We start from the raw sequence: 15,766 nt of genomic DNA, 5'->3' as shown, positions 1-15,766 counted from the left end.
CAGAGAAAAAGAGGGAGGGAGGAGAGGGAAGAGAAGGAATTTCCTTGAAGAAGTGGTTGTTCACTCTGCTGTTTTGACACTACTGAAGGCCCATCTAATATGTGTCCTGAGGCATTTATGTATCACTGTTTTCCAAGTGAGTTGAGTATTACAGTAAGAGGGTATAACTGATGGTGCTCCCTAATTGTATCTTTTCCTAGAGATCTTCAAAGAAGATATGGCTTCCAGAGAAGACAATACAAAGAGGACAAGCAGAGTGCTGAGGATAAGTCAGTTGGATGCCCTTGAACTAAACAAGGCACTGGAACAGCTGGTTTGGTCCCAATTCACTCAGTGCTTCCATGGGTTTAAGCCCGGGCTGCTGGCCCATTTTGAACCAGAGGCGAAAGCGCTCTTGTGGCTTTTCTTGTGGAGATTCACCATCTACTCTAAAAATGCCACTGTGGGACAGTCAGTTTTGAATATTCAGTACAAAAACGATTTCTCCCCAAACCTGAAATACCAGCCACCAAGTAAAAATCAAAAGCTCTGGTACGCTGTCTGTACAATTGGTGGGAAGTGGTTAGAAGAACGATGCTATGATTTGTTTCGAAACCACCGTTTAGCATCATTTGGGAAAGCCAAGCAGTGTGTGCATTTTGTGATTGGACTTTTAAAATTAGGTGAGTTGATTAATTTCTTGATTTTCCTTCAAAGGGGCAAGTTTGCAACTTTGACAGAACGTCTCCTAGGCATTCGTTCTGTATATTGCAAGCCCCAAAACATACGTGAAATTGGCTTTGAGTATATGAATCGGGAACTTCTCTGGCATGGTTTTGCCGAGTTTCTGATTTTTCTCTTACCACTTGTCAATATCCAGAAGTTGAAAGCCAAGTTATCTTCATGGTGTATCCCTCTGACTGGCATTCCTAATAGCGACAATGCATTAGTCACCAGGGGCAAACAGTGTGCTCTGTGCGGAGAGTGGCCCACCATGCCCCATTCCATAGGATGTGAGCACATCTTCTGTTATTACTGTGTTAAGAGTAGTTTCTTATTTGACATGTACTTTACTTGTCCCAAGTGTGGCACAGAGGTACACAGTCTACAGCCATTGAAGTCGGGAATTGAGATGTCAGAAGTGAATGCTCTTTAGAAACTAAAATTATTTTCTCTAAGAAACAGTATTACATTCAAGTTCTTAATATTACTCATCCTAAGATTACCATTTATGTGTCTTTTATTAGGGCACATACTTGTCAGCCACTATCTTCTGTTCCTTTCCAGGTATGACTAAATTCTAATCTCTGGAAACCACATGATTCTAAATATATTATGTAAATGATAATTATTTTTTTAAGTCATTGCTTCCAGTTTTTAATATCAAGAATTGTATGACAGATTTTGTCAGATGACTACTAAGAATGCTTCTTTATTTTGCTATTTCCGGGAAAGAGGTTAGACTCTTAAAAAAAAAAAAAGATTCTGGAGACTCTAGGATGAGTGTGTATTTATTTTCAGTGATGTTATAACATCATCATAATCTGAGGGTGATAATACCCTATTGTTTTAAACCTTAAGATCTGATGCCCAGTTGTAATATTCAGCTTTTCTCCAAAGCCAATTTTTAAGAGGTTTGAAGTTGGCTTCATTCACAGGCAAAATGAGGGTCACTGGAATCTCAAGACTTACATGTTCTACTGATCCCACTGGAATGAGAACTTCTTTCCTAAACAGTTTCAGCAAAGTCCAGGAGCTCACTGTCTTTGATGCACCTGGGATTATGTGCATATTCGTGAGCCAGGATGGAAAAATACTGCTTCTGATAACACAAATGTGAGTGACACACACTTACATGTACCACCTGAACCTAAAATCAAGGAGTGGGTGGTTCACCACAGGAAACGGAGGTGCTATTGCAAGAGTAGTGGACACAGGGCAGGTAAAAACAATAGATCCCTACGTGAGTCTACATTTGCCTTTATAGGAAAAATTAACATGCAGTGTATAATTCCACCAGTGATCTTGTTTGATAAGGACATAAATAACTAAATGCTTATCTTAGATTACCGATTTAAAAGGATTGAATAAAAACAAATACTGTTATACCTACATTTTCATTATGGTGTCATTTGATAGCAGAATAAATTCTGAGTAGGTGCCCATATTGTTAAAACTGTAACATGAAAACACAGTTCTTTACCTATATGCTAATAGAGTTGTCAGTATTATGGGGGCTTAATGGCTTTTCACAGTCACTAAAGACCTTTAATACAAGACCTTTTTTTAATGTTTAATTTTTATTTAATGTCTACCACACCACTAAGCGATTACCCCCAGGGGTCAGAGTCTGTTTTGCTCAGCACCAAATAACCAAAGCCTACCTCTTCGATCCAGTGCACCAATAGAGACATTTTATTAGCTGAGCGACTAAACATAAACATCACAGAGTGGGTTCTGCAGAAACAGGTGTTGCGGGGTTTGAAGTACAAGATACTCATTCTGGGTCCACACCTATGAAAAGAAATGAAGAAGCAGGAAGAGGCAGAAGAAAGAGAAATGGAATGAGAACTGTAATGTAGGCCTGACAGCCTCAGCCAACCCTGAGGGGTACTCTGGGGCTAGTGTCTGTTATGTCTTGGATTGGTCCCAAATTGTCAGGCCTTTTTCCCCACAGCTCTTATTCACTGTATGTGGGCTGCTCCAGGAACGGGTGTCCTGGAACATGACATCTCTGGGCCACTGAGCCAGACCTTGCAGGAGCTAACAGCTGGAGGCAGTCTGCTGACCCCGCTTCCCACCTCTGGGCAACAGGTCCTTCCTTGAAGGAGGAGCTAAGTGGCTATCTGTGTGCCACACGTAATACCATTGTTTTTATTTATAGTTTACTATTTTTGTTTCTCTTACTTGTAGGGATACTTGGCACACAAGGCGCTCATGCAGGTAGCGTTCAACCTATAACCCCTGGGTTTATGACTGGCTGTGCACTAAGTGCTGCCTTTGGAGGTCTGCCTAACTGTAGAGCGCCAGGCCTGCTGGCCACATTGCTGACAGTCCCAGACTCCATTCTGTGCCTGCCTGCCTGTGCGCTGCCAGGAGACTTGCTTTAACACTGGAGCTTCTGTTCCCACACCCCAGTGGTCTCAGGGCTTGAGGTTCAGGTAAATGGGGTTATATTTAGCTACCTGATATGTTTCTACTTCAGCCTCAAAAACCTAACCATCAGCTATGAGCATCTCCCCTTGGGAAAATAAAAACTTTTACAGTAACATTTTTTTTTCTCTCCCATCAGATTTGCTACTTGTGTAGTTAGCATATCCAGTGGTTTCAGTGATCATATCTAAAATACTAACACAGCAATCAAAGCTAACACAAGGCATGTCCTGCTCCCTGGCCCCCGCCCCTGTACCTTCAATACTCAATGACTGTGGGTTTTGGAAAAGCTGCTTTAATTTCTCTAAGATTCAGTGTGATCAACATATGAAGTGCACATTCAGTAATGTCTACCTTAGGACTGTAATGGGAATTAAATAACTTACTCTAACCCTGGGGGAAAAATATGTTCCCAGCTGGGACAAATTACCTTTGGAGCCAAAATCAGTCAAAAGGAGAAATAAAGTGGGAGAAATCCATTTATTGCTTACAAGCAGTCATCCACTTCTGCTCACCTGTATCTCTCGCAACCTGGCTGCAAAAAAGGGGCTTCCACCAAACCTCTCTGGTCCAGATATGCCCTTGCTCCCTCTTGTAAATCACCTATTGATATGGAGATGGCTACCTCTCTCCACCCCTTGGAAACACATATTGATATGGAGATACACCAAGGCCAGGTGAGAGATTCTGGAAATATTGCAATTTTACCCACACTTACTCTTTGAAAAATTATTTAATTGAGCCCCTACAGATATTCTTCGGTACTCAGACATATATTCATGAATAAAACAAAACCCCTGTTCTCATGGAGTTTACATTCTTGGAGGGAGTAATAGACAACAAATGTGAAAGAAAATTTCTATGTCAGTACTCTGAAGTAAACAAAACAGGCTAAGGGAATGGAGAGAGACAAAGGATGCTGTCTTAAAGTGGACACTCATGGAAGACCTCTCTGAGGAACTGAAATTTTAAAAGGGATCTGAATGGAATGAGGGAGAAAGCCAAGCAGAGAAGGAGTGCCAGGAGAAGGAAGTGGCCAAGCTGAGGTGGAAGTCCATTGCCTAGTGAGGGAATGGCAACCAGAGTGAGAAACAGGAGAGGTAGGGAATGAGCAAGTGAGCTGAGGTGGCCAGGGCTAGGCCATGCAGGCCATGGTGAAAAAATACCTGGATTTATTCCAAGAATAAGGAAGTCAGCAGAAGATTTTTAGCAGAGAGGTAACATCAAGTTTACATTTTTAAAGGTTCACTATGACTAATGTGTGGAGAGGTATGAGTAAAAGCAAGAAAACCAGGTCAAAGCTTACAGCAAATAATCTTTGGTGTCAGCCATGATTGTTATTTCTGTTAGTTTGTGGTACATTAACAGTATCACTATCTGAAATGGTCAGGAACCTGGAAGTAAACGAAACCCTAGGAAACTAAAATAGACTTCAACAGATTCCATGCTCCAAAGCTCTTCACATGAGGTAGTTTCTTGAGTCAACATTTAGAGGCAGCTTATTTGAATAGAATTCTAATGAACTTTCAACAACAGACTAAAAATAACAGGTAAGAGGGAGGGAATAAACTGGTAAAAGCAAGCTTTTTTTATATATATAATAGGAATGTTTACAATAAATAATAGAAAATATGGTATCAATGAAAAAAAATTCTTTTAATACTATAATCTGGTAACATTTAGAATGGGAAATGTTTAGTAAAAATTAAATATGTTTTTAAAAAAATGACAGGATCAATAAAGCTACCTTTTGTTCTGTATGATTTGCTTAAGAAGGCAGGGACATTAGTATTGCTCTCTTTGAGGAAGACTTCAAAGTAATGTTGGTACTCACCTGCAAAAACTTGATTAATTTGGAACATTTTACTTTTAACAAAAAGCTATTTTTCTAACAGCGCTCAATAAATGTTACTGAATTAAGAAGAGATATTTTCAGTAACAGAACAATTTTAAACATACTTTTTGGCCAAAGCCAGTTGGCCATATTGTCTGTAGAACTGATACTCCACGGTTCTCTGCTGCCAAATTTAATATGTAGTGTATACATCTCTATTCTTAACCAAAGCAAGTTAGCAAGTACTTGACTTGTATCTCTGGGACTTTTTTTCCTTCAAAGAGTACATAAATCATGAAACAAAGCAAAATATACCTTCAAATTTCCTGGTAGTCTCTTATTCTCTCAATATTTTCAGGAAAAAGCTTATGGTTTTAAAATGACATTTTTTTAAAAAGTAAACACCATTTTATACCATGGCCTTCGTAGAATATTGCCTTGAGTTGTCTTCTGGCAATTAAAACAAGTCAAAAAAATGTTAAACCAAGTTTCTCCTGGTTTGGATTGCTAGGAAATCCAAAAGCACGGAACTCAATAAGTAGTTCACTTTCCTTCTCATTAACAGTAGAGTAACTTTTTCTCCTTAACAGACTCAACTGTGCCTTTGCTGAAATCCCAGAGCCAATGAAACTTGAGTAAAGCTAATTTTAAAATCAGATGGCTGTGGATATGTTTATATCCATTGACCCTGAGAACATACCTCAAGGAAATATCAGTACAGTTGGCCCTTGAACAGCACAGGTTTGAACCACATAGGTCCACCTATATGCAGGTTTTTTCAGTAAATATATTGGAAAAATCTCTGGACATTTGTGACAATTTAAAAAAACTTACTTTATTGTGCTTATCTAGCTTACTTTATTGTGAGAGTGCAATATATAATGAATATACAAAATGTGTTAATTTATTTTAGGTTAGTGCTAAAGCTGGTCAACAGTAGGCTGTTAGTAGTAAGTTTTGGGGATTGAAAAGTCATCTGTCGATTTTCATCTGTGTGGGGTTTGGCATCCCTAACTGTTCTTCCTCTTCCCTCTCCCCCCGTTTTTCAAGAGCCAACTGTATTTGGATATAGATTTATTGAAGTGATATTCAGTTTAGCACTATTCACAATAAAGAAAGATGTTAGACACCATAAATGCTCAATAGTAGGGGAATAAATTAAACAGTATAACTATTTAATTGACCCAAACATTGTATAAATGCCATGGAAAATAATTTTATGCAAAAATTTATATGAATAATTTTACATAAAAACATACGATATACTAAAATGAAGGAAGATATTAAGTAATATCTCAACTATGAAAGACACATGCATCTTACAATAAATAAATGTCTTTGTAACTCAACTTTGATTTATACTATTCTATATTTCCCAAATTTTCTACAGTGAGCATATAATACTTTTTAATTAAACCAGAACAAGTTATTTATTTAAAATCTTGTGGCCAAATTTGTTCCAGTTAAATTCAGAGGTAAAATGTCTGCACAGGACTGCAGTTTGTAAGCAACAAGCGGATTTTAAACTTTAAAAAAAAAAAGTGCACAGCTAGTAAACAAGTTTTTTAAATATGTGTATTTAGGAGATATAAGATCCTAAAAACCCCTAGAGTACCCATTTTCAAATTATGATAAGTAAAGCCTGCCTTTCTGGCCAACTGCAACTGTTGAAAAAGTCTGAATTATTTCATACTTTTTGATTAAATATCAAATATGCCTTCATATAGTATATATATATATATATATATATATATATATATTTTAAAACCACTTAGAAGTATGTAGGCAACAAAAGGTAAAAAGTTCTCACTTCATTTTCCTAAAGTACTTGTATAATCTTTGTAAATAAATGGACAGTATTTGTGTAAATATAATTTAGTCAAAGTATCTAAAATAAATACACCAGATCAAAACAGTTGACATGAATACTTGTATATTAGTTCACCTAAGCCTATGGGTTGACCATATTTCCTCAACTAAGAATCAAGACAGGGTCTGGTCCAGGATTTTGTATTCCTTCCAGATGTGGACACAAAAATGCTGACATTTCAAAAGTACTTTTATGGTTCAGTTGCCAATAAGATATAATGCAAACTTGAACTTCAGCTGAGACTTTTTCTAAATAGTCACAATTCAGAATTAATGGAGCCAGGGGCTGCTCGGTTCTGAGATGTCTCCAGGACAGTTCCCTGGTAAACACATCTCACTAAGCATTGAGAAAATAGCATCCTCTCTTGACAGCCTCTACTTTTAAATCCACATCAATGTGTAAGAGTGCCCTTTTAGTCAACAAAATTATAAGGTACTGCAGTATGGTTAATTGCTTTAAAAATGCTTACCTCCTATCAAATACAAAAGGCAAATGAATTATGTGAAAGCAATGACCCTCCATCTAAAACTGTGTGTGATGTTCCTCAGTTTCAACAAGATAATTCTTAAACAGCAAAGTAGACTTTGAATTCGGTGAGGACAGAAACTGTTTGTCCCTCTTTCTTGGTGATACTGCAGCCCCAGTGACTGATGCAATACAGATGCTCAGTATGTGGTTGAAGAAGGCAAGAGTTTGGAGTTTGATCATGAAGCTCCTCACATTATTGAGCAGAACAACTGATGGTATTATTTGGGGAAGATATCTACATACTTTTCTGTAACAGTGTAGAGGGGCCAGCACCCCCAGTTTGTCTTTGTAGTTTATCTTAGGAATGCCATTTTTAATTTAAAATGTTCTGTGGGATTGTTGCTTTGAGGGAAAAAACCGTTGGAATTCAGGAGCACAAGAAGAGAATAACTTTTCTTTGAAAATACATGCAATTTTGAAGCTGTCAATTTCAGCTATGTCTCTTTAAACACTTTTTCTTCTAGAATCCAACAGGGTAGATGAGATATTTTTTTTAATTCCATTATAAAAGTAATAAGCCTGTTTTGGTGTTTTGTAAGCAGATAATATTCTGCTAGGGACTGTCTTTGCAGTAATACATTGCTCTGAAGTCTGAATTCTATTATTTTACATCTACAGCAGCTTAAAGTGTATTTTTTATAAACAGCAAACTTCACCTCATAAAAATTCATTACATAAGGGCATAAACAAGTGCTTTTCTTTCTAGTCATTGGCAGTAAGTAATTCATCAGTTTTCCACAGAAAACCAATTTCATTGTAGATGTTCTGTAATTTCCAATCTCCCTGAATTGTGGAACCATATCACACGATCCCAATGCAAGGAATGTAAGGATTTTCTTTTTAAGGTCTCTGCTTAGTCTCTTTAATAGGATTGAATATCATTTGCAGTCTCATCAGTTTTATTTTTAAAAATTAAGTACTCAGTCTCCTAGTCTTTCCTGCATGTGTTGATTCCATATATGGACGGATAACTGGTAGAAAATTCGAAATCCATAGATTACTTGATGTTTGAAAACAAAAACATTCATTCCTTTTGCTGAAGTAAAATTAGAAATATTAAAAGAAGAAAATGTTTTTCCAAGTCTAAATCCTTTTTCCTCAATAATATTTACTTTCCCTCTTTCAACTCCACAGCAATGCAGGTTGTAGTGGGCTGTGGAAAAATGAGGAAATGTCCACTTTTCTATCAACATTGCAACTACTGGGAGTATCCTTGTGAAATTCTACCATCAATACTTGAGTTAAGTTTTGTCCAGTGTTTCAAAGATGACAATGGGAAGTGAACATTCAACTATAAAATATGGAGTTAAGAAAGAAATTTCTTCTTAACTGCAGATTCAGTGATGGTCTAAGGCCATATATGATAAATGAAAATTTCTCAGAAAATATCACAGGAAAACAGTTAAATGTCTCCTAAAAGCCTTAGGAAATACGAGTCTGGTTTTTTTAAAAACACCTTAGTCATGGGATTGAAAGCCTGAATCAAAAGCATGATAATTAAATTTACTAATAACACAAAATTATGAAGTATTACAAGGGTGAAGTAACAGATTTTCAAGACAACCAATTAGATTCTGAAACTGGTCCTTATTTACCCCCTCTGCTTTCCATTGTAGCTCTGGTTACCCACACATTTCCTTTAATGAGTTACATGAGGACGGCCCATGGACTTGTCTCAGCAGGACCATTCTTATGCAGACAAGTGAGTGTGTTTTGAGAAATATAAATATCTGCCCATGAGCCAGTCTTGGTGCCTGGAATCTGGATAGTAGTATGTCTGTAAGGGCAGAGCATTATCTCTTTTATGCTGAATTACATGAAATGTGATGCCCCCTAGTGGGTTTCCTGCTGGCAACAGGCAGAGAATAGAGGAAGCCAGAGAAATGGGCAAGTTGGGCCCTGAACATACACCCATCAACTATGGGACCACCAATTAAAACCTGTCTCCTCAACCCCCTGCACCTCCTGATTATTGCATGTTACCTCATTTTACTTACTGTTCTTCAAGTACATTATAAACTGGCTTCTCCTTTATACAAACTGAAATTTAAAGTCATAGAAATGATTAAGCAAAGCGTTCCTCTCCATTCAATTCAGACAAATGATTATTGAAGACTTTCTTTAGTATGTTGCGTACTAGAAATTCAACGATAAGTAAGAGATCAGGGTCTCCCAATGGGAGAAAATGATGAGAGTAAATAGACAAAGTGCTTGGAGAACATCAAGAAGTGAGTAATTTATTCCATCAGGGACCTGTAGTAGGTCCCTGTCTCTAGGAAAGGGGACATTTAAGTTCTGAATTGATAGGTATGTACGATACCTTCAGGTAAAACAAAGAAGGGACATGGAAATAAGAAAAAAAAATACTCTTGAGATTTAATATGTGAGCCCTTATCATCCAAGGTCAGATGAATAGTTATCAATAAATAATCAAGAAGGACCTCCAGAATACCAGACACTATACTGGGTAAGCACCGAGGATACAGAAATATGCAACAGAGGATGTTTTCTGCCCATACAGAGTTCATAGTTCTCATGAAAACTGGTTATCATTGTGGAAAATAGGCTCCAGTTTGTGCATGAGCAGGACCAAGACAGGTTCATATTATAAGGTGCATTTAGAGAAGAAAGCACATGTTGGTCCTCTCCAGTGGAGATCTATGTTTTCCAAGATCAGCAGTGAGGACTCGGGATGCTTCAGACACAGAGCAGCAAAACTTGAGATAGGATTGTTAAAAGGAGACAAAGTTTGGCTGAAACCAAAAATCCTTAGTCTCCACTAAGTGGCTGATACTCTTCTAGAATTTTTTATTCAGTGAGAAAAATGTTATATAAGTAACACTTCACAAAAGAGGCAACTAAATAATTTATCCAAGGTTACAATGCAAGAGTGAGGGCTAACATCTTTCTGACTCAAAATCCACCTTCTATAATAACAAACCTCCTCTCAATTTTATTTCACAGTTTCTTCCAGAGACCTTTGTACAACTGGCTTGTCCATACCCTCTACATTACATTGATTTGAATAAAAATCAGTAATGTATAAGAAGAAAAAAAAAGGTTACTAAGATGGAACTACCATACTGCCATTTAGAGTATTGGCCTTAACAGCAATGACACTGGTTAAAATATTCTGTTTGAGTAATTGTGCTATAAACTGAGAAATAGGGGAGACACCGTATATTCTTGAGACATTTGGATACTTATGAGGAAAAATCTATGTCAAAAATTTCTTTTGACCCAAAAATGGAGAAAATGATTCAGGAAGAGGAGGGGTTATTAGCTTTTTCTCAGAACTCAGCCTAGTCCATGGAGATCCTCAGTAATTACTAGTTGAATGAATAGAAGAATGAATATTAAGAGACAGGTATAACTCATTTTAACCTAAATATTGTCAAACTTATTTTCTGCTGGTGTTGTTTTTAATAATCACACCAAATATTGTTGGGACTACAGAAAAACAAGCATTTTCTTATATTACTATACAAGTGTAAATGTACTATAGAAATATAAATATAACCAATCTGTTTTGAAGAATAGATTGGTTATATTTATCAGAAGCCTTAAAATATGCCTCTTTTTCCATAACAAATTAAAATTCTGTTGTACAGAGAGATTGATTTTCCAGGATGCTCATCCCTATTTAAAAATGGTAAGAATTGACAATAACCAAAAATCTCCCAACAGGAAGATGATTAATCAGCTGTAAGAGAATATTTAATAAATGATAAGATTTTCATTTAATATTCTAGGGAAAAAATTATAAATAGTATAAGAGGACTACACAATATTACTATATTTTCCTGAAAACAAAATATAGCCACAAATAAAGACTAGAAGAATTTGTAGCAAAATGTTTGTAATAGTCATCTCTGGGAAATCAGGTGATTTTTATTTCCTTCTATGTGATTTTGTGTATTTTCCAAATATTCACTGAAAAAAATATATATTTCCTTTACTTAAATAAAACACAACTTTGTAAACATGTAAAGGCAAGCAACAAAATAAAAATATTTTCAAATTATATAAAAGATAAAGTGTTAATGTCCTAATTCCCATCCTTACCCACCCAAAAAATGAGTAAAAAAATATACAAAGACAATTTTCTCAAAAGGAGATGATAATGGCATATAAACTTAAAAAATATGTTCCACTTGACTGTAATCAAAGAAGTGCTAATTAGAATAACAATGCGCTATATGAATGTAAATATAAATTAGTGATAAAGGCCCAGTAATGACATATTTGAGGAAAGCCATTTGCCAGTATGAACAAAGAACCTTAAATAACACACAACTTTTGACCCAATAATTCCACTTCTCAGAATCTATTTTGGGAAAGCAGTCCAAAATAGTGACAGCTCTGTATATACAAATATGTACATCACAAGGTTATGTGTACTTCTAGAATCACATATGTGTATGTTAGAGGAATTTTGAATCAACTTGCACTGGGGCCATGACAGGGATGGTGGAGAGGATTGCATGGCATCCTGTCATCTGTCTTGCCCACCATCGTGCAATAAGTATAACCTTGTGTCAGGGTTCCAGAGAAACAGAGCCAATAGGGTATGCAGATACAGAGAAAGAGACTTATTCTAAGGAATTGGCTTATACTAGAGGCTGGAAAACTCTGCATAGTAGAGCAACAGGCTAGAGTCACAGGAAAGCTGATGCTGCACTTTTGGTCTGATGACCAGTGAGCTGGAGAATTTTGCTCATGACAGACTGGTGTTTTTGGTCTATGCAGGTCTTTAACTGATTAGATGAGACCCACCTGCATTATGAAGGCCAATCTGCTATATTCAAAGTCTCCCAGTTTAAATGTTAACCTCATCCTGGTGCTCTGGCATCCTGACAGAAACACCAGGATAATGTTTGACCAAATATCTGGGCACCCCACAGTGCCAGCCAAGTTGACACATAAAATTAACCAACACACTCTGTGATAGAGGAATTGCCAGCAGAGATCAACAGAAATGTTCTCAGGAAGATCCCTGTAAGACAAAGGCATACACAATACTGCTCTGGAGCCTGAAGGACAAAATCTGGCCAAAGTGGAGAGAGAGGGTTTCTTCTCATCTTTAAGGAAAACAGCAATGGTCTGATTCAATGAGTACTTGGAGTCAACACCTTTCTGATTCAGCAAGCATTTGCAGATCTAGGAACTGGCAGACAAGGTTCCATCTTCAAGTGGTAGTTTGTCACACAGTAACAGGTAACTAATACAAAAACACCTTACAATACTGAACATGATTTTACACTATACTCATGCCAAATGGCAATAAACTATGACAAATTGCCACATAAGACAGAGTAAATATTATTTTGTAAAATATTTTATTTCTTATGTTGACATAAGGTTCCTTTAATTCAGTAACAATTACAGTACCCTAAATTCATTAATAGTTGATGTCCCATAAGGATACACTTTTCTAGTTGCTAAATAAAGCTACTCGAATTGAATTATTGTTTTAGTTGTTGTGTGTTAGATCAAGACAATCACAATGACTGATTAAAAAAGAAGCATTGGATGCTTTTTGCTGTAGCTGCTGCTGTTCCCGTCCTACGAGGCTGTCACATGGTGGGCATTCTACGAACAAATATTGAAGAATGAATTTCTGTGAATTCAATAAGAATCCATTTTTTGAAATGATAAGGTATTTGAGTTTTGCTGAGTTCATGTGTTTACTGTACTACTGATGTTTTGAATGTTCATTTTCCTCTATTACTTGCAATTCTGATTACATGACTATCATAAAAATAGGTTTGGGTATACCAAATTGTCAGACTCAGTGTTCTACTTTGCTAAAAGCATTAACTCTTAGACACTCTGATCTGTCAGAACCTGTGTCTAATCTCCAACGAGGGCTATGAGTTGGAAAGTAGGATATCTTCCAAGCTGTGCAGCAACTTCCTGAACCAGGAAATTGGACTTATATCTTCCTGACCTTCTATTTATTCTTTGTAAAGACAGAGCAACATTAGCTGTGTAACTAACCTGCTGGCTCAGATTCCTCTTGTCCTTTTTTAGCAAGCTGCTTTCCTTTCTCCATATTCTTTCAACTTTCTCCACTGTTTAAGTATTTGAAAACACTTAATATTTATAAACTAACAATTTTTTCAAAAAAAAAAGTTGTTTCCTTAAATTAGTTGGCTAATTAATTTTTAAACAGAGACAAGATACTTGATAATTATCATTCTTTCTTACTTCAGTTCAGCACAGACACTTCATACCTGTATACTTATTTACAGTTAGGTAATACTGAAGACCTCCATTTTAAATAAAATTGATGTCTCAGATGTAAAGTATATCAAATCAAAGCAATGGATCAGAAACAAAAAAACAATACTAGCTATCCAATTATCTATATTGAAACATCTGGGAAATGCAGGCAGACAATAGACATGGTCTAGCCAAAGTCAAGTCAGGATTTCATTCACGATAACTTCTGCTAGAAAATCAGTTAATTCAAGTAGGACTTCTGGCCAAAGTTGATCTGGTACCTTGGAAAAATCATAGTTGACTGCAGTAAACATTATACAGCTATGCATATATTCAAAGTTAAGTAAAAGGCTCTTCTATTTTCTCCCCCATACTTTGTATTTGAGGAAATATTCCTCCTTCAAGAACCAAACCATGTTCTGCTTTCTCAATTCCAGCCACAGTCAGTTTACCTCTGTGGTCCTGAATTTACTGGCCATAACACTCATTTGGCAAATAATTGTCAAATCGCAGACTCAAAAGAATTTTTTGAAGACTTCTTCTGTAAAATCTGTATCAATTAGGTTTCCATACTCCATTCATCACTTCTAATGACTGAATTCACTGTCTCCCAAGAAAATCAGTCATGCTTCAAGTGATTTTATTTACTTAAAACACTTACCTGCTAGTACTAAATAGTTGCATGCTGGTTGTAATTCTGCCCTGTAAAACCATTAGAAAAGTCTAATCTTCCTTCCCCAAGAGAGTCTTTATCTACCTAAAATAAGAATCCTATTCTCTTATCTAGTCAAATGCCTCCAGGCTTGTCTCCCCTTCCTCTGGCACAGCAACATCCCCAGATCCCAAAATGCACAGGGAAGCTTGGTCAGAGGGATGGGGGAGGGGAGCTGAAATTCAGGCCACACTCCCATGTCAAGTGTTGAGTCCCAGTATGAAGCTGTAGACACCCATAAAGATGGGGCATCTTTTACCATTTTCACAAAGGCACCCACTATCAGCTTCACTTGCCAAGCTCTCCACCTGAAGGACTTAGTGTAAATGGAGAATTCACCTTCTTCTTACTCAGACACAGATGTGAAACAGGTTAAGGATCTTTGTTCCTTAAATGACATCATGTCAAATCTGTCCTCTGTGGTGTATTCCTGATTTTTTGTATTGCTATCACTATGCCTACATCACCAGAAAGATGGGTTTTTCTTCCCTTCTTATTTTTCCATATGTATATGGATATACAATAAATTATACATGAACACCATCTTTATTATTCTATAATTTAGCTCTTCAATAGTTTTTGTCTAATTACTGCATCAGAGTTAAACTCTTTGACCTGGTTTTCAAAGAGCATCATAAATCAGTTACCCATAGGTTACATTGTATTTTCACTGCTTCTTGTCTTCTCAAGGAGAGAATTCAGTTGAGAGAGAAGGTTGCAAGTGAAAGCAGCAAAGAGTTTATCAGGTTAAATCGGAAGTACACTTGGAGGGGTCCAAATGGGCAACTCAAGAAGACTACTAAGGTTGGATTTTTAAGTTATGACTTCCTAAGTATTGGGTTCTTCCTCCCCTGACTCAATTTAAGCCATATCCTAGGGTGGGACCATGTGCTAGCCCTATCTTTCAAGCTGTTCCCTGCCCCTACCTGGGTGGGGCTGACAAGCACTGTTTGGATTTTGAGGTTCTTGGGCCACTGCCCCTAGTAGAAGGACGTATAGTGGTCACATTCCACCATTTTCCTGTTATCTGCTCATCTCATTCTGCACTGTGGTGGCAATATAAGATTTGTCAACCACAGGATCAAAATATGTCAACCTTAAAGCCTGGATGTTTACTGCTGAGGGGTTCAGGTGGTTTCTGACCTCCACTGCCCTCTCTTGGTTCATGTCTACTTGTCCACTCTAACATAACTTGAGAATTTATGGTTCAATACTGAACTGATGATCATTATCCCCCAACCCACTTCCTTACTATGTTCTTTTAATTGTATCACCATCTATTCAATCACCACCACGAAAGGAAGCTTGGGATTATTTATGGATCATTTCTTGCTTTCCCATTCTCCTTCACTCTCTCATTCAGTTGGTCCCCTAACCCAGCAATTCTACATTTGCGTTGTTTAAATTTAGAGATCCTTTCTACCCACTACCTGCATTTCTACTTCCCTGCCTATAGTTTAGATTG

General features: G+C 37.0%; 1 protein-coding gene across 18 annotated transcripts in view; it reads left to right on the top strand.

Annotated features, from left to right (window-relative positions):
* The window catches only part of PEX2 (peroxisomal biogenesis factor 2), a 57,914-nt gene that overhangs the window by 13,471 nt on the left and 28,677 nt on the right, over positions 1 to 15,766 (top strand). For 4 of the 18 annotated variants that reach the window (XM_073229730.1, XM_073229732.1, XM_073229733.1 and 1 more), the window contains one exon: positions 201 to 2,091. In XM_073229730.1, coding sequence (XP_073085831.1) covers positions 201 to 1,135 — 935 coding nt within the window. In that variant the 3' untranslated portion in view covers positions 1,136 to 2,091. Of the gene's footprint in view, positions 1 to 200; positions 2,092 to 8,498; positions 8,605 to 8,980; positions 9,067 to 10,328; positions 10,804 to 12,855; positions 13,024 to 14,991; positions 15,106 to 15,766 lie in introns of those variants that run through there. The other 14 variants (XR_012128260.1, XR_012128259.1, XM_073229734.1 and 11 more) reach the window with 9 other exon arrangements.

The sequence above is a fragment of the Manis javanica genome, chromosome 2, assembly GCF_040802235.1.
Source record: "Manis javanica isolate MJ-LG chromosome 2, MJ_LKY, whole genome shotgun sequence".
NCBI classification, from domain to species: Eukaryota; Metazoa; Chordata; class Mammalia; order Pholidota; family Manidae; genus Manis; species Manis javanica.
The sequence above is the reverse complement of the archived record's forward strand: the minus strand, read 5'-3'. Positions and strand labels throughout refer to the sequence as shown.